Raw genomic sequence first — 25,103 nt, 5'->3', positions numbered from 1 at the left:
TAACTCCTGATACTCCTGCCTAAACCTCTGAGTGCTGGGATTACAAACACAGTCCACTATAATCAGTTCTGAAGTAAATTTATTCTCTCTTTGTATAATGTATACAGGGGAGCATGTATGAAGGTCAGAGGACAACCTGGTGGAGTAGTTCTCTCCCTCTGTGGATACATGAGTTCTGGGGGTCATCAAGGTTGCATGGTGCTTTACCTGCTGAGCCATCTCACTAGCCCAGATGTTTTGCTCTTAACCATGGCAACAGACTGGCATTTCATGAACACATCCTATGGCACATAGGCTAACTAAACCTTAAAAAGCAAATGCATTTTAAAAAAAACAGATACATTTTTTATTTATGTGTACATCTGTTCATGCATGTCAAGTGTCCGAGGAAGTTAGAGAGTGTAGGGTTTCCTTCAAAATGGAATTATAGGCAATTGTAAGCCACCCAATGTGGTTTCTGGGAACTGAACTCAAGTCCTCTGCAAGAGTAATACATGCTCTTAATTGCTGAGCCATCTCTGCAGCCTTAAGGTAAATTATTGATTTAGCACCTTCTCCCCTCTTTTTGCAAGTCCTATCTCAAAGGATAAGAGCCAATTCAATATCTCAGCAGGAGATAATTCTTTTAAAAATCTAGCCAGGCAGTGGTGACACACACCTTTAAGTCCCAGCACTCAGGAGGCAGAGGAAGGCAGATCTCTGTGAGTTCAAGACCAGCCTGGTCTACAAGAGCTAGTTCCAGGACACCCTCCAAAGCAACAGGGAAACTCTGTCTTGAAAAACAAAAAATAAAACAAAAATGTATTGTTTATCTATTTTTGTATTTTGTATAACTGCATATCAAAATAATGAAAACTATACATTATTATAGATCACTGATAAAGGTAAAATATATTTAAGCTTAAGAGAAACTAAATAGAAACCTCTAAGCAGACTGCACCTTTTCCTTTTTGAAACTCACTAGTAGTTAACTAATAGTTAACATACATATTTAGTTGAAAAATAAGATTATAAACATGTTCGATTTCTGTTGAGGAAATTCTGCAATCTAGGAATGACAAAATTTATCACGAACTTGGGACCATAAAAGACTTAGGGTCAAGCCAAACAGCTTTATGTACTTTGTTTGGGGCACTAATAATCTATTGTTCATTTAGACCACCAAAATGACAAGCAAGAAAACATATTATTCAAATTAGGTTTGATATGCCATAGAACTTCCCTGGAATCATCATCAGCCTGGCATTGCTGTGGTGGTGGAAAGCCCATCTTACTTCTTTTTTGTGTGCTGAGGGTTAAATCCAGAGCCTTGTGAATGCTAGGAAGTGTTCTCCATTGAGAGCATCTTCAGCCTCAACTAAGTCTTAACACAAGAGCGATCATCCTTAACGACCATCCTTCCTGTCCTGTCAGCTTTGACTGGTTACTGACTGGCTATTCATCCTGTTCTAAAACCCAGGATTCTGTAAAATATGGATAAAACTTGTCCTCATTGTTAGAAACATTTAATTTTTTTTCTTTCAAGGCAGGTTTTCTCTGTGGCTTTGGAGGCTGTCCTGGAACTAGCTCTTGTAGACTAGGCTGGTCTCGAACTCACAGAGATCCGCCTGCCTCTGCCTCCCGAGTGCTGGGATTGGAAGGCATACATCACCACCGCCTGGCAACATTTAAATTTTTGATCATTATTAAAAATAATTTTTAAGGGTCTGGACAACTTTTGATTTTTTTGTTTTGTTTTGTTGTGACAGTGTCTTGGTCTTATGTATCCCAGGCTGACCTCAAACTCATTACGTAGCCAACCTTGAAGTTCTGGTTCTCCTGCATCAGCCTCTGGGACTGCAGGTAACAAGACCATATCTGCTTTTTGTGGTGCTGATGATAAGCCCGGGGCTCCGTGAACACTACCAATTGAGTTACATCTTCAGGGCAATGTTAAAAAAGTAAGAAGATGAAATTGGACTGTGCACAGTGGCACACGCCTGAAATGCAGAACTCTAGATACAAAAAAGGCAAGAGAAGCACGGCAGGTTTAAGGCTAGCCTGGTCTACAAGCAAGTCCTTATCTTAAAACAACAAACAAAAGGGAGACAAGGTACAGTGCTTGCCTCGAATGCATGCCAGGCTCTAGATTCATCTCCAGAACTGCAGTGGGGAAAGGAGAGAGAAAAGAAATCGGATTTTTTGAAAAGCAGAATGTATTGTCTTTGAAGTTCACCAGCATTAATGCTCACAATGACTGAATTTTCTACTGGTTACCAAAAACTAAATAGTTAAAAACAAGCAAGACAAGGTCTAGTTGGAACATTCACTTTATTATTTATTGATTGAAACTGATTGGTGCTTAAGGTGCTGAACTGCTGGGGTGCTAGACCGGAACTTTCTTAGTATGTGTCAGGCCCTACTGGCTAGTTCATGTGCAGATTTCACCGTACTGCTGCCATTTGCACAAGTCACTGATGATGGCTTTAGGAGATAGGTTCCAGGCATGTGAGTAGAGCAGGAGATCCAGCTCCTTTGTCTGGTGTATTCATATATAAAAATGTTTGGAAAGCTGATCAAGGCATTTCGTTGATCAAGCCTTAAAACCACTGAAACCATGTCTGTGCCAAGGTTCCTGCTTGACACACGTTCCTCAAAAGGTATTATCTCTTTTAATACACATCAGGCTAAGAAAGGCATTTGGAGGGGAGGAAAATATCACCTACACAGCTTACCAGCTCCTTCAATGTGACAGAAAAGGCAAAGTTCCTTCATTAGGAAACTGGGTCTCCTTTTCACATACTCTGCCAAGATATTTGGCATGGATATGAGATGTGGATCTCTTGATAATCAGTTCATCTTTCAAGCCTTACTAGTAAGGATGAATAAGTGCCCAAGACATGAGCACCAGCTAATCTAATTAGATGGATCAAAACCTACTTTCAATCTAAACTGAGTCACTGTAGAGCAATACAAAGCTTACCCTTTCCCAAATAGCTAGAGCTCTGTAATGCATCTAGGTCTGAAATCATTGAGAAGGCACAGTGCAATACAAGAAATGGACTGCAAATCCACAATGGCAAATACAGTACTTACGCCATTATTAAGTGCTGTTTCTTGTTCATTAGCTTTAAATTCTTATGCTTTCCTTTTGTTTCTGCAGCTTATTAGGAAAATCGAGGCAGATCCGACAACAAAGTTCTAGTCAAAATACCTCAAATCAGAAAAAGTTCTTGCTGTCATTTGGTAGACATGGATCAACTACAGAAACTGGACACCCAAAATGTCCCTCCTCTCCTTTAAAAGAGTCCCACAATCCTACTACTCAAATGCACAGTCCTATAGGGAGAAGAAAAAATGGTGACAGTCTACCCCACTATCCAAAAGTCTCAGAAGCTTAAGCCATTTAATATTTCAAATATAAACTGCTTCTTAAAAATTAAAGCATAGCTTCTGGTAAATGACAATGAAGCAATTTCCCCCGAAATTTGCACACAATACCTTCTATAGATAAGAATTTATACTTGCTGAATGTAAAAATCTAAAATAAGAAAACACTGTGTTAAACCTCAGTGTTTTTGTTCACATATTGTACATTTACCATTCAAAAACAAAATTTCACATGTACCCTTTAATCCTTCTATTCTGCAATGTTAATAAAAATACAAAGCTTTAAAAATTTTAAATCTATCAGCATTTATAAATATAATTAAACAAATTAAATATTTTTCTTTAGAAGACATTTATGTAAGTGATATTAACAAAACTTTCTTACTATTTATGATAATTTATCATTCAAATTAAGGAAAGACATGAAAATGGAAAAAACGCTCCCATTAATATTAAAGAACAAGAGGCTGTTAGTGTGATGGACGGGCCAAGTCCGGATGCCTTGCTCCTGAAACAGGACGTGGGGTTCAGAAACAAGAGAAGTTCTTGGTTAATCGCTTAGAAAATGAGCCTTTTCCAGAACTTCCTCCCTGGAATTCCTGACCCGCTTGGACTTGTGATATTGGTGACCTCACATGTCTTTGTTTATCACACCATCTTCCCTAAAGGATCACACTGTGACTTGAGACAGACGACATTGTGCTGACTACAGTTCAAAATGGCATCCCAACTCAGCACACACACCGCTCCAGTGCCATCAACACAGCAGATTTTAGATGCTTCTTGAAGGCCAGGACTTTTCATTTGAAAGGAATCTGGGCAGAAAAAAAAAAAAGAAAAGAAAAGAAAAAAAAAAAGAAAAAAAGAAAAAAAAAAAAAAAGGCCGCTAGATGTTTAAACAGTTTGTCAAGGTAAGTAATCTGAACTGAACAGCTGTAGTAAACACCAAACTCCCAATTTTCAATTTAACAAAATCTCAACAAAACAAAAAATACGTTTTTTTCCTTAACAGAACTGAAAAAATCCCAACAGTGTGTCATGTGCAAGACTAGTCTGCCTCCAGCTATGGCTAGTGCACAATGTCACATTTGTCATCCATTCCTCCTCATTCTTTTAATTCTTCCTCCTTTGGAAAGTGCTCCTGCTTGCAGGCCACGTCCACCAGCAGATGAAGATCTAGAAAGAAAGGATTGTTTACTCACTCTCAGCCTCCCAGGCAACAGATTTCTACAGAAGTCTTCACACAAGGACAAGTTGTCTATAGATAATCTGTGTAGTGGCTATAAATTACACTTCTTCACCAAGGTCCCGGTTTTAGGACATTTTTCTCACTCTTTAAAGAACACTCATGCATGGATTCAGGTATGAATACAAGCAGATCAACAAAGTTTAAAATATTGCCTTTTATTATACATTTAAAAGGGATAGCTAGATGAGGTGGCACATGTTTGTACCCTCAGCACTTGGGAGGTGCAGGCAGGAGTGTTGGGAGCTCAAAGCCAGCCATACCTACATAGAGCTCATAGCTACTTAGCTCATGTAGCCTAGGCTACATTGGGATCCTGTCTCAAAACAAGCAAGCAAGCAAGAAAATAAAACTTAAAAGAAAAAGTGTGAAAAGGAATTAGGATGGAAATATACACATACAAACAAAATTTCATTTCCTTTATGTTGCAAGGACAGGAAGGCGAGTTGTTTACTAACACAACCGAACTCCTACATGTGTTCACACACACACACAAACACACAACACCCCTGAACTGTAAGGAAAAAGGCATATACCCTGACAGCAATCAAAAGGCCAAGTGATTCACCAGGAGTGGAAAGTAGTAAAAGTTGTCAGCTCAAATAGGAGTTCAGGACTTTTTTTTTTTTAAACAGTGATAACTGTAATACATTTACATAAACATGGACATTTTTCAAGTGGATAAATACATTACTACAAGTCATTTTAGTTCACTTTACCTAACAAATAAGTTGATAACTGGAAGGTGGAGCAACTAAGCTATTATATGGCTAGTAAGGAAAGCCAGTGGTTTCCACCTTGTTACACACTGGAATCATTTGGCAATCTTCAAAAAACCAATGCCTGGGGCTCCCTCCTCCAGATATTTTCATTTAATTGGTATGGAGTGCAACCGAGGCTCAGGATTTTTGAAAGCTAACCAAAAGATGTAGGAGTAACAATTATGATCATTTTCTAAACACTTCAGCTCCATATCAGGACAAGAACAAGGCATATGGTAATGGAAAATATTAAAATTAAGATTTTGAGACATGGGGGGAGGCACAGGCCTGTAATCTTACCACTTAAGAGGGAGAGGTAAGAGCCTACTACAAGTTTGAGGCAAGCTTAGTCTATATGTGTATTCTAGAAACTATTAAAGGAAGTACAGATCTCTCATGGGAAAACAGACTGAACAACAGCAACAACCTTTTTTTTTTTAGTAACTGGGCTTCAAAATAAGATGAAACTTGGATCTGGCCATCGTTGCACACCTTTAATCCCAGCACCTAGGAGGCAGAGGCAGGCAGTTCTCTGAGTTCAAAGCCAGCCTGGTCTACATAGTGAGCTCCAAAGATACAGAGAGAAACCCTGTCTCAAAAAAGTAAAACAAAAAAAGGAGATGGTGGCAGTAGTGAGATAGTTTAGTGCACAATGTGGAGGAACTTTCCTAAGCACTATGCTAGATATGTGACAAGCAGACACAAAGGCCCCATGTTGCATGACCGCATTGGTATGAAATATTTGGATTAGGCAAATTCACAGAGGCCAAAGACAGATTTGTACAACAAGAGAAAAGCAGAAATGTTAAAAACAAACCAAAAACTTTCCTAGTAGCCCAGGCTGCCGGAGAGGCTGGTAAACAAGGAGGACCCTAAGAGAGACACACATGGTCCCCTGGAGATGGGGAAAGGAACAAGATCTCCTGAGCAAATTAGGAGCATGGGGGGAGGGGAGAGGGAACTAAGAGAATGAGAAGGGGAGAAGAGGAGGGGTGAGGAGGACATGATGGGGCAGGGAGATTGAGTTGGAGGAAGAACAGAAGAGAGAAAGATAAGAGATACCATAATACAGGGAGCTGTTATAGGTTTAAAGAGAAATCAGACACCAGGGAAATGTCTGGAGAGCTACAAAGATTACACCAACTAACAATCTAAGCAACAGTAGAGAGGCTACCTTAAATGCCCCCTCCTGATAATGAGATTGATGACTAATTCATATGCCATCGTATAGCCTTCATCCAGCAGCTGGTGGAGGCAGAAGCAGACACCCACAGTGAAACCTTGAACTGAACTGAAATCCAGATGCAGAGGAGGAGGACGGATGAGCAAAGGGGTCAAGACCTGTCTGATGAAACCCACAGAAACAGCTGACCTGAACAAGGGAAAACTCTTGGTCCCCAAACTGACAGCTGGGAAACCATCATGGGACTGATCCAGACTTCATGAACATGGGTGTCTGAGAGCAGGTCTCAACAATCTATGGGGCCTCTTGTAGTCGATCAGTATTTATCCCTAGTACACGAATGGACTTTGGGAGCCCATTCTACATAGAAGGATACTCTCTCAGTCTAGACACACAGGGGAGGGCCCTGCTTCAAATGATGACAGACTTTAAAGATCCCCCATGGAATGCCTCACTCTCCCTGGGGAGCAGAAAGGGGATGGAATAGGGGCCGATGGGGGCAGGGGAGGAGGGAGGGGAGGGAGAAGGAACTGGGATTGACATGTAAAACAAGCTTGTTTCTAATTTAAAATAAAAGTATGATTAGGTGTCACAATGATGGACTATTTCACACTCATACTTTCCACTGCAGGAAATCAGGGTTAATTAAGACATCTCTTACCACCGTTAGCCAAGGGATATGGCTTTACTTAGAAAAATCCAGTGGGGGAGTTAATAAAGATAAGTAAAGTGCCAATCATTTATCATTCACACTTATAACCATAATATGTACTGGAAGGGAGGAAATTTTTTTTCTGTAGATTTTTTTTTATTTGAATTAGAAACAAGATTGTTTTACATGATAATCCCAGTTCCCTCTCCCTCCTCTCCTCCTCCCCTACCACCTCCCCTCCCAGATAAACCCTACCTATCACATATCCTTTCTGCTCCCCCTGGATGGTGAGGGGGAGGAAAATATTTTAACAGCAGGTACTAGAGGCCCTATGAGAGACTGTCATTGTGAGCAGCTTGATGGTTATTTAGGTTAGGGAGGATGAAGTTTCAAGGGTATCAGAAAAAGAAGGCCCACCTAAGCACTTCTGTCCAAAGGTAATAGGATTTGGGTCTGAGGGAAGAGGAGAGAAAGACCAGAGAAGATCTGATGATACCGCAAAAAGAATGTGACATGGAGAAAGAATATAAAGATGAGTGATAAATAAGATGGCAAACAGCAAAGTAGCTTAAGGCCTTTAAGAAAGAGAGATGGGGGCTGGAGAGATGGCTCAGCGATTAAGAGCACCGACTGTTCTTCCAGAGGTCCTGAGTTCAATTCCCAGCAACCACATGATGACTCACAACCACCTTGAATGAGATCTAGTGCCCTCTGCTGGCATGCAGGCAGAAAACAGTATATGTAATAAAATCTTTTAAAAGAAAGAAAGGAAGGAAGGAAGGAAGGAAGAAAGAAAGAAAGAAAGAAAGAAAGAAAGAAAGAAAGAAAGATGGAAGTCAGTCATAGCAATGAATTCCAGCAACCAGGTGGTGAATACTGGAGGAGTTGAAGAGATGGCTCAGCGGTTAAGGGCACTGGCTGTTCTTCCAAAGGGCCTGGGTTCAATTCCCAGCACCCACATGGCAGCTCACAAATAACTGTAACTACAGTTCTAGGTGGCTCAACACCCTCACACATACATGCAGATAAAACACCAATGCCCATAAAGTAAATTAATAAATCATTAAAAAAAAAAGAGTGGGGCCAGGCAGTGGTGGTAGCAGACACCTTTAATCCCAGCACTCAGAAGGCAAAGGCAGATGGATCTCTGTCAATTTGAGGCCAGCCTGGTCTACAGACTGAATTCTAGGCAGCCAGGGCTATACAGAGAAACCCTGCTTCAAAAAAGAAAAAAAAAAAGTTTAAGGCAGGGACTGACAAGATGGTCAGACTGTGGATTGCTTTTCCAGAGGATCTGAATTCAATTTTCAGTACCCACATTGGACAGCTCACAACTGCCTATAATTACAGTTCCCAGGGTATCCTATGCCTCAGCATGCCTCTGCATCAGTGTCTATACCCTTTGCATATACACAGATACATACATACATACATACATACATACATACATACATACATACATACACACATACACACACACATACATACATACATACATACATTTTTTTAACTGACCAAAAGTTTAGGACAATCTTTAGCTACAGAGGAAGGTAGAGGCCATTTTGAGCTGCATGAGACCCTGCCTCTTCAAGACTGAAACAAATAAATAAATAAATAAATAAACACGTCCACACAAATAAGAAGCCAGGTGTAGTGGTACATGGCTTTAATACCAATACTGAGGAGACAGAGGCAGAAGGATCTCTGTGACCTACATAGTGAGTTCCAGCATAGCCAGGGCTACATAGAGAGACCCTTTCTGAAAAATAAAACAAAAACAAAATTAATAGCAGAGAGGGTTATCATCCCACTTCAAATTCTTTGCAGTATTTCATACATAATCCCTTTCTATCTCTCCCAATTTGCAGCTAAGTTATGTGTTCAAATTCCTAGACTGAAAGCCTGGGAGAGGCATCAAAGACAGGGGGCACCAGTTCCGCATCTGAGACAGTGTGGACTAGACAGACAGCTCTGGAAGGCAAGGCAGGGATGAGTCTGAAATTAAGCAAACACAAGTGAAAAAGCCACTATGAGATCTAGAAATTCCCGGGCTGGAGAGATGGCTCAATGATTAAGAGCACTGGTTGCTCTTCCAGAGGTCCTGAGTTCAATTCCCAGCAACCACATGGACCACGTGGTGACTCACAACCATCTGTAATGGGATCTGATGCTCTCTTCTGGCCTTTGGAATAGATGCAGATAGAGCACTCAGACCAAAAAAGAGGAAGGAAGGAAGGAAGGAAGGAAGGAAGGAAGGAAGGAAGGAAGGAAGGAAGGAAGGAAGGAAGGGTCAGAGATCTAGAAATTCTCAGAAATCTTGAAAATGCATTTTTGGTAAAGGATAAATGAGTCAATATCTAAGCCATAAAACTCAGTTTAATATTTAAGATTTAAATTATTGGCTTTATTTCGGGGATATTTTAAGTGCTGGGATTGAACCATGCCTCCAGTCCTTGTTATTATTATTCTTTTTCTACTTTGAGACAAAGCATCACAAGGTTATCTAAGCTGCCCTTGGAATTTTTTGTTGCACAAGCAGACCTTGAATTTTTGTTCCTTCTGTCTTAGCCTCCTAAACGGCTGTGATTTCAGGACTGTGCCACCAAGCTTATAACCATTGGGTTTTAAAAAAAGATAGTGTGTGTGTGTGTGTGTGTGTGTGTGTCTGTCTGTCTGTCTGTCTGTCTGTCTGTCTGTCTGAGTGTATGTAACATGTGTAGGGGTGCCCTTGGAGGTCAGAGGGCATCAGGCTCCTACTGGTGGTTGTGACCTGACCTGTGTGGGTGCTGAGGAACTGAATTCAGGTTCTCTAGAAGAGCAGGAAGTGCTCTTAAGCCTTGAGGCATCTTTCTATTCCCTCTTTCTACATTTAAAATACTTTTCTGTCCAATTTCAAAATCATCTAGAAAAATATAAGCCAGCAAGATGACTCAAGTGTGGATGGTGAAACATGTCTTCCACAAGCTGTTCTCTGAGTTTCAGATACATGTCACGGTATGCACACCTACACACATATAAGTGAAAAAAAATCAAGCATATAATGAAACTATATAAAAATATAATGATAAAATTTTGCCATAATCACATAAATGCATTTGTGTGCATGTACACACATAAACTGAGAAGTTAAAATACCCTTATGTCCTTCAATTCTATATTCTCAGAAGTAACTGATACATGATAACACATGTATCAATTTTACCTCATACTACCAGACTTTTCTATAATAATAATTTGTTTTGTTTTGTTTTTTCCGACAGAGTTTCTCTGTGTGACAGTCCTGGTTGTTCTGGAACTCATTTTGTAGACCAGGCTTGCCTCGAACTCAGAGATCTGACTGCCTCTACCTCCCAAGTGCCACCACCGCCGCCGGGCTGACTTTTCTATAATTATGTGACATACATTTATCTTTCTTTCGAACTTGCCCAGTCACTTAGCATACTATGAACACTTAATGTTTAATTATCTTCCAGTCACAGCACAGCAGGTATTGTTTTGCTTCTTTTTTTTAAAGGTTTATTTATTTATGTGAGTGTTTGCTCTGCATGTACACCCACATGCCAGAAGAGGGAAGCAGATCTGAGCCATCACATGGTTGCTGAGAATTGAACGCAGGACCCCTGGAAGAGCAGCCAGTGCTCTTAGCTGCTGTTTCTTAAATGGTTGTGCAGTATTTCATTACATCAATGTATGACGACTTACCTAGCGTTTAGTTGGGTATTTCTGTTTGTCTACGTTTTTGCTATTATTGATAACACTATAGTGGGTTTCTTTTGAGTACCTTTTATAATAACATTATTTCCATTAAGAATGCCATTATTCAGTAGTCCAAATGCATGAACATTTTAGTTGTTTACAACTGTATAATCCCAAATTGTCTGTTAAACAGCTATAAAGAGGCTAGAAAGACGGCTCAGTGGTAAAGGGCACTGACTACTCTTTCAGATGGCTCATAACCGGTTGTTACACCAGTTCTATAGAATCTGATGACCTCTTCTGGCCTACGTGGGCATTGCACATAGACAGTGCACAGACAGCCACTCAAGCAAACAACCCTATACACACAAATAAAAATAAAAATAAAAATAAAAACAACTACTATAGAGCCAGGAGGTGTAGTGGCTCATATCTGTAATCTCAGAACTTGGGAGACAAGGAAGAAGAAATGTCACAAGTTTGAAGCCAGCCAGGGCTACACAGTCCTAGGGAAGTCTAGGCTACACAGTGAGACTCTATCTTTAAAAAATTACAGAAATTGATGTACAAATTTATGTTCCAGTTACAGCAAATACAAGGTTCCTTTCCCCTTATCTTTATGAAGTTTGAGATTATTACAAGTTAAACTTTTGCTGATTATATTGGCACGAGTAAATTGGTTTGATTTAATTTCTCTGATGAACAGACAGAGGCTAAACATCTTTCCCTCCCTGCTCCAGGGATATGGACTGACCCCAGGACCTTGGACATTGTCACCTGTCTACCACTAAAATATATCCCCAGCTCTGAACACTTTTTCTATACTTCAAATAATTTATATTTCTTCTTGTAAAGTACATACAATTCTTTTTGAACCAGAGTCTCCAGGCTGGCCTTGACTCATTATGTAGCTGAGGATGACCTTGAACTTCTGATTCTTCTGTCTCCTGAGTGCTAGGGTTACATTATGTGCCACAATGCCCAGTTTATTGGTGCTGAGAATTGACCCCAGGGCTTCATGCATGCTGGACGATCACTCTTCCAACTGAGCTACAATTGACAGCCCCACTAAATTAACCTTATTTTTTTGCAGGTTTTTTTTATTTGAATTAGAAACAAGATTGTTTTACATGACAATTCCAGTTCCCTTTCCCTCCCCTCCTCTCCTACTCCCCCCAACTAAAACCCTACCTATCACATATCCTATTCTGCTCCCCCTGGATGGTGAGGTCTTCCATAGGGTGTCATCAGAGTCTATCTTATCCTTTGGGATAGGGCTTAGGCCCAATTAACCTTATTTTTTATTGTGTTGTATTTCCTTGATTAGTTTCAGAGGCTTTCATGTATTATGAATATAATGATTTATAGTTTTATATTCTAAATATTTTCTCTTGGGCAGCATGACAGAGACTTCTATTTGTCTCCTAATGTTGATTCTTTTCCTATTATCCCATGTTGTTATTTTTATTCACTTTATTTGTTTATTCACTTTATTTTTGGCCATGTCATCTAGGCTGGCCTTGAATTCACTATGTAGCCAAGGCTAGTCTTGAACTCTTGATCCTTCTACTTCTACCTCCTATGTTCTGGGATTATAGGCATGAGACAACATGTCTGGTTTCCACGTATTATTTTAAATAGGCAAGCTACTACTCACAGCTTTATTCTTAAGCTCTACTGAAGCTATAGAACTTGGTCCTCCATGACTAAGTTCTAATAAAAAAAACCTGTGGCCATATGTGATAATTATGTTCATATGATGAAGGAATATTTATAGCAGTCTGCTGACATAGAAGAGAGAAAAACCATCTCTGGTGTGTGTGTGTGTGTGTGTGTGTGTGTGTGTGTGTGTGTGTGTGTGTGTGTACATGTGTATGCATATGTGTAGAGTTCAGGTCATCACCTGATGTTTTCCTTTATTACCTCCCATCTCATTTTGGGAGCAGGATTTTTCCATGAACCCGGAGCTCCAAGCATCCTCCTGGCTCTGTCTCTCCAGCACTGGATGACAAGGTCCTCAAGCTTCAGTAGCAAACACTTCACTGCCCGCCATCTCCCCAGTCCTTTGGTCATGCCATAAATTCGGGCTAGTCGAAAGACATCCAGCCCTGGGAAGCGTACACCTGTTAAACTCCTACTTTTGTTTGTCTGTTTTGGAGTGTTGGGGATTAAAGCCAGAGTCAAATACATGTTAGCCAAAGGCTCTACCACTGAGCTAGGACTCAAGCCTTTGGTTCTGTTTTGTGTGTTATAGTCCTTATTATCTATATGATTATTGTAGTCTAATTTACATACCAATATGTGATTTGGAATCTAGAAGTGGGGTACTGATACAATTCAAATTAAAATGTGTGGACTGGCAGCATAGTTCACTGATAGAGCATATGCATAGGATGTACATACTTGAACTTAATACCCAGTACCCAAAACAAAACTACACAAAACAAAAAATGGCAGCACTAGCAGGGCTACTGCTATGCAGGCCATTAGTATACAGCAGGCTACTCATGTGTCCTGGTTAGTTTTTGTCAACTTGACACTAGCTAGAGTGATCTGGAAAGAGGAACTCCAATTGAGAACATGCCTTCATCAGACTGCTTGAAGGCAAGTCTGTAGGGACCTTTTTTTTTTTTAAGAATTTATTTATTTATTATGTATACAACATTCTGCTTCCATGTATATCTGCACACCAGAAGAAGGCACCAGATCTCATAACAGATGGTTGTGAGCCACCATGTGGTTGCTGGGAATTGAACTAAGGACCTCTGGAAGAACAGTCAGTGCTCTTAACCTCTGAGCCATCTCTCCAGCCCCCTGTAAGGACTTTTTAAAATTAATGATCGAGGTGAGAGGGTCCAGATCATTATATGTGGTGCCACCCCTGGGCGGATGGTTTTGTGTGGTATAAGAAAACAGGCTAAGCAAACCAAGAGGGCAAGCCAGGAAGCCGGATTCCTCTATGGTCTCCTCTTGGGTTCTGCTTCCTTTCACGATGAACTACAACTGTCGGCTGAAATAAACTCTTTCCTCCCCAAGCTGCTTTTGGCCATGGTGTTTATCACAGCAATAGAAAATCTAACCACACAAAAACATCTGATAAAAGTCACTACCTGAAATGCCCCAGGAAGTAAACCACAGAACAGATGAGCATACAACCACAGAGGAAAGGGCTAATAAAATTTACATTGTGTTGACTTATTTCTTGCACCTAGCAAATCCTTAAGAGGAGATGAGAACAGGGTAAAGGCACTCACTGTGCAACCAGAAATGGGGAATGCTTCTTTTCTTCTTTTTCTTGTTATGAAAGGTTTCATTTAGCCCAAGCTGGGCTTTATATAGCTGTACTCCTTATCCTCCTGCCTCCACTCACTTCTGGAGTGCTAGAATTATAAGCCCACAACACCATTCCTGGTTTATGCCCAGTACTGGGGATCAAATCTGCTCTACCCCACTTCTAGATTCCAAAATCCCATAGTGGTATGTAAATTAGACTACAATAATCATATAAATAATAAGGACCACAACATACATGCTAGGTAAGATTCTACTAACCAGCTACTGCCTGGAAGAGAATATTTCTTTGCCTATAGTTGACAAACTACTGTTTAGAGCTCAGTTATTCAGGTCATGTGTCCAACTGCTCAGCATCCCAATTTAGTAGTAGTAGAAAGTGATTTCACAAAGGGCCAGAGGCTAGAGATGGCTCAATGGTGAAGAGTGCAAATAGCTCTTGCAAAGGACCCAAGTCAACACCCACATCAGGCAGCTGATACCGACCTATAACTCATTTGAGGGAACCCAAATGCCCTCTTCTGGCCTCCACAGGCATTGCACTCATGTGTACAAACTCACACGAAGACATCTAGCTATGTATGGACTGCAGAGATGGCTCAGTGGTTAAAAGCACTAGCTGCTCTTCCAGAAGACACGAAATTCCTAGCATCCACTAATAGCTAACAGATGTCTGCAACTCTAGTTCCAGGGGCACTGGACACCCTCTTTTGGCCTCTGTAAGCATCAGGCATGAAAGTGGTACACAGATGTGCATGCAGGCAAAGCTCCCAAACATATAAAATGAAACCTAAAAATTTTTAAAATGGAGTCTTAGAAAGGGCATCCAAATTTTTGTCATGTATCTCTTTTTAGACCAAGCACTTACTTTAATAATTGCTTTATGCATAAACAAATCTCCATAAAGAACATATGTTTCTTTAGAGAAATAATCCAATCAAGTCCAATATAACCCACTCTTTCACATGACCTCAATATAGGTTGTCACTAGGCTGAAGGGAGAAAATGAACAAGACAGACAGCAAACACTGTTCAGGATTAAAATGATCTAAATGAGATCTCTGGTTGCTTTAACTCTCAGCTGTAATGACCAAAAGTAAGAAAGCAGGTATCTTTATTTTTTTAAAGATTTTATTTATTTATTATATATATAACATTCTGCTTCCATGTATATCTGCACACCAGAAGAGGGCACCAGATCTCATAACGGATGGTTGTAAGCCACCATGTGGTTGCTGGGAATTGAACTCAGGACCCCTGGAAGAGCAGTCAGTGCTCTTAACCTCTGAGCCATCTCTCCAGCCCCCGGTGTCTTTATTTTAATATTATGAAACCAACTACTATGTACAAATGCATATATGACAGTTTTAGAAAAGATTAAAATGCCAGAGGGTTAGTAAGCCTGTTCTCCAAAGTATGTGACTACTCAGACCCTACAGTGATCTGCAAGTGTTTTAGAACTATTTTAGTGGAAGGTAGGCAAAAAAACTAGATTGGGTGTCTATTAACTGAAAATGGATAAAGAAAACTATTATAGTTATAATAGTTATAATAGAACTTCTGTCATAAAAAGACAAAGTTAGGACACAGGTGGCAGCTGTGGCAGTGTGCAAACTTGGCAAAATAATGCTCTAGGTTCAACTCCCAACACTGCCTTCAAAATAGAATGCAGTTACGTTGTTTGCAGGAAAAATGGATGCAACTGGAAATAATCATACTAAGCAAATGAAATCAGTCTCAGAAGGACAACTCATGTTTTCTCTCATTTGTGGGTCCCATATTTTACACACACACACACACACACATACACACACACACACACACACACACACACACACACACACACTGTCTAGGGGAATGGGGACTAATTGGAAAAGGAGTTAAGAAAGAAGTCAGTGATAGGCAGAGAAACCACATTAAAGTTGTTTATCAGGGGAGTTGAGGTTTCCCAAACAATGCAGACTCTTATTGTTGTCCTAGGTTACTTTCCAGAGGTTGAAGGAAGGCTCTAATGCTGAAGACACCAGGCACTGTGGGCACAGAACTTGGATCAGACCTGACAGCTTCATCCCTGAGGACTGACCTTCATAGTCTGTGAGGGAAGCAACCAGTAGTTCAGCCCAGCTATGAAGCCTATGAACAGTGACCAGCAAGGCAAGACATCCCTAAAGGTGCAATAGCGACACTTACATCTTGGCAGTAGCAAACAGCTGTACAATTGGATTTATGGCCTGCTCAACAGCAAAGAAATCATGCCTGATACTGGAAATCTAGCCCACTACCCAGGGCTAATGAGGTCATGGATCTTAGAGGAGAACCTGCTACCACTAGTTTATTAACCCAGAATAATTTCTAACTGCAGTCTAAATATATGTATCCTTATAACCACAAAGAAGTGTAGCTCCCAACCCTTACAAAAACAAACAACAACAACAACAACAACAACAAAAAACCAAAAAAAACCAGCTTCCTTTTGGAAAGACCATTACAGAAGACCACAAATGGTCAAAATGCAGAGAACAACTGATAGTGGGGTGCCTAGCCAAACCCCAGTGGATATATCTACAAGACAATTCCTGTACCTAAGGCTCAGGAACACCTCCCAAAGAAGAAAGATTTTAAGAACCAGAGGGTCAGGTGGTGGTGGTGTCTTTAATCCCATCATTCAGGAGGCAGAGGCAGGTGGATCTCTGATTTTGAGGCCACCATGGTCTACAGAGTGAGTTCTAGGACAGCCAGAGCTACACAGAGAAACCCTGTCTCGAAAACCAAAGGGGAGCGGGGAGGGACAAGAGGACTAGGAAATCACCTGCAAGACTGTGTCTCCTAGAAATAATAGGGCAGCTTCACCTATTACACCTCAATAATATGGTTGCTCAAACAAGAACTGAACAAGAGCAACAACAATAGGCATGTATGGGGAGACCTCACTAGCTTAGACAAAGAACTAACGATAGGCAACTAAGAGATGATGAGAGCAGAAGTAATCTTCCCTCAGAGATGAGCCCCTTATCCAATACCAAGTGGCTAGTCGTGAAATTATGTGCATGCACTGAAAAGACTCAGCATCTTGTATTTATATATTATACATACATACATACATACAAACATACATACATACATACATTCATACACATACATACAAACATACATACATACATACATACATACATACATACATACATACATACATGGTGTGTGTGTGTGTGTGTGTGTGTGTGTGTGTGTGTGTGTGTGTGTGTGTGTTTGTAAAATAACTTTAAAAAAGGAGGCCAGGAACTTGAAAGGGATGGAAGGAAGAGGCCATAGGAGGAGTTGGGAAAAAAGAAAAAAGAAAGGGAATGGAGGAAAATGATGTAGTTATGTTTTAATGAAAATATAACATGTTTAAGGATTAACATAACTGAGGCACAGTATTGAGATTTAAAATAAAAGTTTGTTCTGTCAAGAAAAGTTATGTAAAGCTTAATACTTATTCCACTGAATTTTTAAAATGAAAAGAAGTTTGTGTTCATGTCATTATTTTTCTCAATAAACTTGCCTTAATTAAAAAAAGAAAAGAAAGGGAAAGATAGCAGGGTATGAGGGGATATGTTCAAAGTACCTTCAGTACTTGCATGAAAATGGCCTTGTACAACCCATTATGTAATTAAAAAAACCCAAACCAAATCTATAATCCTAGTACTGGGAGGCAGAGGCAGGCGGATCTCTGTGAGTTTGGAGCCAGTCTGGTCTATAGAGCGAGTGCCAGGACAGCCTCCAAAGCAATGCAGAGAAACCCTGTCTCAAAAAACCAAAAGAAAAAGATGACAATAACAAAAATAAATACTGATTTTGGAAAAAGGTATGTGTGTGGAAGGAAAATACACATGTAATCTCAAATCTATGATTTGACAGATATTTCATTGTTTAGAGTAACTAGATTGTTTAGAAAAACAGAATCTTTAATCCTTTTTGAGAATCACTACAAATGAGGCTGTGAAGGAAAATACGAAACTAAGGCCCTTTACACAGGAAAGCCAGATATGGCACTTTCCTAATCTTAAAAAAAAAAAAAAGCAGTACTTCCACTCAATTTGCTTTACAGCATAAAAATAGGAACTTCAGAATTAGTTCTTATCCTTTCACTTTGGTAAAGCTGTGCTTTACCTGTCTGTCTTCAAGTATGAGAAATCTCAATCTTGGTGGGAAATATCCTCAACTAAACAGAGTATGCAAGCTCACTTACAAGATAGCCCTCATCAGCCTCAACACCACCTTGGTTTGTTTTCGGGGTTTTTGAGAGTCTTATTTGTGATCCAGACTGGCCTCAAACTCACAAAGCTTCTACCTCCCAAATGCAGGGATGAGGGTGTGTACCACCGTAGTGGACCTGAGCACTATTATCTTCACCATAGTTTTTGGAGAACTTCCCAAAGAAATTCTTAATATTTAAAAATATAGGTTAGTGGATAATTTGATTAACTAATTTTGCCCGTATTGCAGGCATCTAACGTGCATTTAAGTTGAGGGGTTTTGTTTTGTTTTTTTTAGTGCTGTGGTTTAATCCAGGCAAGTGTTCTACCAGTAAGTTATATTCCTAACCCTGCATTCTGTGTGTTGCAGCTGGATTTTACTCTGCAGCACAGGCTGGCCTTGATCTATAGTAGCATCAGTCCTCCTGTGTCGACCTCTCAAGTGCTGATATTACAGGAGTGAGTCACCATATCTGGCTATTTTGAGAATATTCCATTAGCCACTGCAAGCAGGATGTAAAGGCACATATCCACAATCTCATCACTCAGGAAGCAGGATGATGATGAATTCAAAACCACCCTGGGCTACTCAGTAAGTTCCATGTCAGCTGGGAATACATAGCAAAAAAGAAAGAAATGAAAAAAAAAAAGTTCACTGCAGAGTACAATGACTTGATTTGGATGTTAGAAAACATTTTTAGATTAAAAAAATGCAATTGTACTCAATTCACTACCAGAAGTGAATCAAAGCTGGGTATAGTAGTATATGTGTACATCCTAATAAGGCTGATACAAAAGAATCACTGCTCCAGTTGGAGGCAGCCTGGGATGACCCCATCTCAAAAGAAGGAACCACTTGCAAGTGCCCCAGTGTCCAATATATGATTAGACTCCTATAAACCACACATATAAAAACAATACCACTCTACAGATTTATTCTTTATATTTATAATGTACTCAAGGTAGTATCTTTAATGTCATCAAATATTCCTGTTTCACAATTTAAATACATACCCTGTTTGTTAATAAAATAAACTTTAGCACCTGAAGATGATTAATAAGTTACTCTTCATCTTATCTGTTCAAAGTTAATCTAAAATTCTTTACTTTCCTTTAATAGATACAATATTTTGAAAGCTCATATTCTTTCATTTATTTCCTTTGAATATGTAGAGTGTGAGGGTGAATGCATGTACATTCACACAGAGACCAGAAGCCTTCAGGTGTCCCTTTTTAAACACTCTCCACCTCATTCCCTTGAAACAGGGTCTCACTGAACCTGGAATTAGGCTGGTGGTCAGTAAGCCCCAGCAATCAGCACTAGGATTACGAGACCATGCAGACATGCCCGGCTTTCTAAGATGTGAGTAGTAGAGAGCTGAACTCACGTCCTCATACTTGAGCAGTAAGTGTTTTTACTGGCTGACCCATCTCCCCAGTTCCCCAAAACCTCAAATTCTTATACTCACTATTAGGAAAACAACTATTACATACATTACAAAGGGAAATCAGTTTAAACTGCAATTATATAAAACAGCAACATGAGAGACATAATCATTATAAACAATAAAGATCCATACAAATGACCACTCATATATGAATTATACACCGAGGTTGTATTTCTAGCATTTTAGAGCTATACATTCTAGAGCTTGCACTATTTCACCTTACCAGGGGACTTTCCTCGTGAGTTGCTTCTCCGCTCTCTGTATCTGGCTGGAGTGGATAAGCCTGTGTCTTTACTAGGCTTGCTAGTAGGCCCCATTTCTGAAATAAGGAATCCCATTTGTTCTGAAGGCAAGATATTCTCCTGTGGATTGGTCTGGCATTTTATACTGCTATCCACCTAAAATATTAAACACACTTATTATTCTGATATTTTCCCCAAATATCTACTAAAAGTTAATATATATTATCAGAGAAGTTCTATTACAGGAACAGGATCCTGAAAACATGTTTTTCTGCTTATGAAGGGTATTACCCTTGATTGTGTTCTTATCTAAATACTCAATAGTAAGATGTACATTTTCCACATAATCAAGCCACTGAAATGCACATTAAACTAAAATATTTACTGATGAGCAAAGGAAGATTTACCATGAGGCTGGATGCTTTTTTATGACTTACACAAGTAAGATATTTTGATATAATTGGTGAAAACCTCTATCCTTTCACGTTAGCGTATGTTCAAGTTGACACTCCTTCTTGGTGGTGACCCTGGGATGGTCACAGATACCCATGATGCTACTGGATAGTGTCAATGGGGAATGGATACTATTTTACTAATTTTAAATTATGTATTAAACATGGTATCAAAATTGTATATGCTTCATTCTCCATAAAATTGCTATCCATCCTGTTTATTAATGAGTTTTTTTGGTTTCAAAATTTTCTTTGAATGTTAAAACCTTTTGTCAAAATAGCCAACTTCTGCTGTGCTGTTCTTTATAAGTTTATTTAGAATATAACTATATCAATTTAAGACATGCAATCCAGTAGTACACATGTAACTATGAAGATACTAAATATTTTTATTTCTACAGTCATATTTAAAATAAAACGAGACTATCTTTACTGAAATTACATCATCTTAATACATATTTTAATAGTATCAAAAAAGACAATGAATTGATAGAAATCTAAAGACATTTAGGATGGGACTATAACCCAGCATCACAATGCTTCTTAGGTACTAAAATTATATCAGCTGGGTATATCTTTCAGTATATCAAAAACAACCAAATACAACAGCTTAACCAGAATGGGCAAGGCCCTATGTTCCATCCCCTGTTAATACTACCACTACCACCAAAATAGGTGGGGGGAAGAAAATGAAAATCTTTACACTTGAATGTTATATACATTTAGATACTAAAATAACTACATATAACAAGACCTATCTAAACAAACAAACAAAATGAATCAGGTATGATGATGACACATGCCTATTGTCCCAGCCCCTGAGAAGAGAAGATCAAAGATCCAAGTCATTTTCGGCTAAAATGTGAATTCCTGGCCAGCATGGACTACAGACTACACAACTTCCTGATTGCATACAGTAAGTATAGATTTTTCTTATCTTCTTGAGATTGATTTCAAACAGTCACACAGGCTGGCCTGGAACTTGTAGCACTGCTCCTACCTCAGCATCCCAAGTGTTGGGTTACTTTGGATGTACTTTGGTTAACTAGCTTTTGTTTAATTGATTAGGAATGAAAGATTAATATGCATTATTATCAATAGAGTTTTGTGCTGTTATAAAAAAGTAAGAAATCTGGACTGGAGAGAGGGCTCTGCAGTTAAGAGCACTGGCTGCTCTTGTAGAGGACCCAGGGTTAATTCCCAGCACCCACATGTGGTTCACAACCATCCAAAATCCCAGTTCCAGGTGGTCTGATACCTTCCCCTGACTTCCAAGATTATCAAGCAAACACATATACAGGCACACTCACACATAACATAAGATGAATGAATACTTTTTAAAAAGAAAGAAATGACCTGCAACTTTATTCTTACCTCCATCTACAGACAGCTAAGAAAGGCATCATATATGTCAAATAGACCACTCTTCTAGGTGGTAAAGTTATATCAGCGGGACATATCTTTCAGTGTATGCAAATCAAGGTAAGGGACGAAACTCAAGGAATACCCAAAATGGAAATATTTTTTCAATTTTAATTGTTTTTTGAGATGAGGTCTATCTATATAGCCCAGGCTGGCCTTGAACCCACTATATACCTCATCATGTCTTCAAATGCCCAGCAACCCTCCTGCTTCCACCTCTTAAGTGCTGGGATATAAGCAAGTGCCACCAGGCTACAGACAGTATTTAGACTCTAATCAATCAATCTGCTTGCCTATCTAGAGGTTCCTTTCAGACTGTACCACAGTTGGAGGATGGCTAAGGTTAAAGTAACTTCCTTTTTTTTTTTTTTTTGCTTAACCATTACAACATGATCCCTTTGGAAACAACAGTGAACTGACACTGAATGCAAATAACATCTAGACAAACTCTTGACTAACATTTTTAGCAAGAAACACTGTGTATTCTGAGCTTAGTTAGTACTCTTGCCTGTACTCTTACCTGTTGTGTGCTGAACGGTAGCCCTTCCTGCACAAATACTACTGAAGATGGAGATGGATTATGATTTAGCTGCTCCTTCAGTTTGACATGAGTTTGCTGGATGGTTGCAGATTCCTGCATTGTGCTATTTTCCAAAGGTTGAGCTGTGTGGATGGTATAGATGTACTCAGGTGACTGTGGTAGAGAGCAGGTAATTGCTTGTTCTGTTCCAACCACAAAAGACGTAATATCTGAGCCTACAGGAGTAAGTGGCTCCAGCTGGCTAGCCTGACTTGTGGAAGATGGGTTGCTGTTGTTTGAGTTAGGTAAGATATGTTGGCCTCTGTTAGACTGAGATGATGGACACTGATTCTCAACAGGCTCCACCTTTACCATCTCCAATTTAGGGGAGGAATGCAACTCATCTACTATTTGAAAGACAGCCTCTAGATTTACTTCTGTCTTTTTATTTTCATCAGTAGCACTGCAAGGCCAATTAGAAGGCAGAAATTCAACTGGATAGGAAGATTGCATTGGAGGATTCTGGGAAAAGAGAAAATAGTACTGTTTGGATAGAAAATCAAGTATAAAATTAAGGAGGAAAGTAGTAACATTTAAGTTCATGAATGCTAAATACAGTAAACTTGAGCTCACTACAAAAGCCTGAAAGTGGGGCTAGGAATGTAGCTCAACAGTAGAGCAATACCTAGCATACTCAGGCCTAGGTTCAGTTACCAACATCAAAAAAGGAACAAAGAAAACCTGAAGGTAATTTGCTTTTCAGCAGTGGTAGCTTCAAATGTGCTATTAATAACATTTGCTTAGAATATATCATACACAAACCATGTAAGTCTAGTACTGTAATAGACTGTAATTCTCAGGATAAAAAAAATACGAAAAGACTACAGTACCCAAATACCTATTTGCTGACAAAATGTCTATAGACTATAATCCTCCATGAAGACTGACAAAATGTCACTTTATTTATCATACACTAATTTAAGGAGTAAGGAGATTTTAAACACAGAAAATAAGTGCATCAGGGGGAAGGCACTAATACTTGGTTCCAAAACACCTGGAGGAAATGGGTGGAATGTCAAATGTCCTCTGGTTCCTGAGACATTTTAATAATAAAACAACAGACTAGAAGAGTAGTTGCTTTTAGATTTATATCTTTAAGATATATTTTCTTAGCAGAATGTGATGGAGAACACTTCTTATCCCAGCATTGGGGAGCAGAGACAGGAGGATCACCACAAGCTTGAGGCCAGCCTGATCTATATAGTAAGTTTCAGGAAATCTAGGGCTACATAGATTGAACCTGTTTCAAAAAAAATTTCAAGGTATATTCTTATAAATGTTGCTTAAATAGAGCTGGAGAGATGGCTCAGCAGTTAGGAGCAGTGGCTGCTCCTCCAGAGGTCCTGAATTCAATTCCCAGAAACCACACGGTGGCTCACAACTATCTGTATTGAGATCTGGTACCCTCTTCTGGCCTGCAGACATACATGCAGACAGAACACTGTATACATAATAAAGAAATAAAACTTTAAAAATAAATATTAAACAGTGCTTTAACTAGAGTAGACATTCAACAGATGGCATATCATTTCAGATTATAAACAGAAATGTAGAAGAGCTATAATCAAATAAAACATAGGAAGAGCTGATATTGCTGAACTACTACAAGGATCATGTTGATGTTCAGAGTAAATAATGTAAACTCAAATAGTGTTAAGCATCAAGCTAAGCACATGCTAAGTGCTTTACAGACATTACTTCATTTAATCCTCAAAAGCCCTATGAAATGTAATGTCCTTCATTCATTTTTGTTTATTTTTGAGAAAGGGACTTACACATCTAAGGCTGGCCTCAAACTCCCTATAGAACTGAGGATGGCTTGACCTTCTGACTTTCCTACTTCCACCTGTGCTAAGATTACAGTCATGTGACTCACGCCCTGTTTATAAGGTCCTCATCAAACCTAGGGCTTCATGCATCCCAGGCAAGTACTCTGCCAACTAAGCGACACCCTCAGCCTAGTGATTTCCATTTCAAAATGATAAAATTTAGCTTATCACTTAAATATTTATTCATTACTGTGGTGGGTGGTGTGTGCGCCATGGCACTAATGTGAAAATCAGAGGACAGCCATGTGAAGACTGTCCTCTCTTTCCACCTTTACATGTGTTCTGGGACTCAAATTCAGGTCATCAGGCTTGCACTGAACCATCTTACTGGTCCTACTTTATCATGTTTGGTTTTTTGTTTGCTTGCTTGCTTTGATTTTGTTTTGTGAAAGGATCTCGGTAAATAGCCCAAGCTATGGAACTCACTATTAGCTCAGGCTGTTCTTAAACCTGAAACCTCTTGCCTTAGCTTCTAGGTGTTGAAATTACAAAAATATGTAATCATGCCTAGCTAAAACCTTGTGTTGAAATAACTGACAGAGCCAGAGTCCAAGCTTAGGTTTGCCTGACTTCTGCTATTAACGATGGCAATAGACTGATATTTTTTCCTCCAGAATTTCTTTTTTATTTACTGTGTGTGTGTTTGTAGGCACGAACGCTCTCTCAAATTCCACTGCCACCAGTGTGTGCATGTGGA

At 39.4% G+C, this 25,103-nt stretch overlaps 1 protein-coding gene across 1 annotated transcript in view; it reads right to left on the bottom strand.

Annotated features, from left to right (window-relative positions):
- Nucleotides 1-2,344: 2,344 nt before the first annotated feature.
- The window catches only part of Hsf5 (heat shock transcription factor 5), a 47,041-nt gene continuing 24,282 nt past the window's right edge, over nucleotides 2,345-25,103 (bottom strand). Inside the window, 3 exon segments of the mRNA XM_027426328.2 lie at nucleotides 2,345-4,545; nucleotides 20,105-20,279; nucleotides 22,518-23,039. Coding sequence (XP_027282129.1) covers nucleotides 4,475-4,545; nucleotides 20,105-20,279; nucleotides 22,518-23,039 — 768 coding nt within the window. The 3' untranslated portion in view covers nucleotides 2,345-4,474.

The sequence above is a fragment of the Cricetulus griseus genome, chromosome 7, assembly GCF_003668045.3.
Source record: "Cricetulus griseus strain 17A/GY chromosome 7, alternate assembly CriGri-PICRH-1.0, whole genome shotgun sequence".
Classification (NCBI taxonomy): domain Eukaryota; kingdom Metazoa; phylum Chordata; class Mammalia; order Rodentia; family Cricetidae; genus Cricetulus; species Cricetulus griseus.
This window is presented reverse-complemented; position numbering and strand designations above follow the sequence as displayed.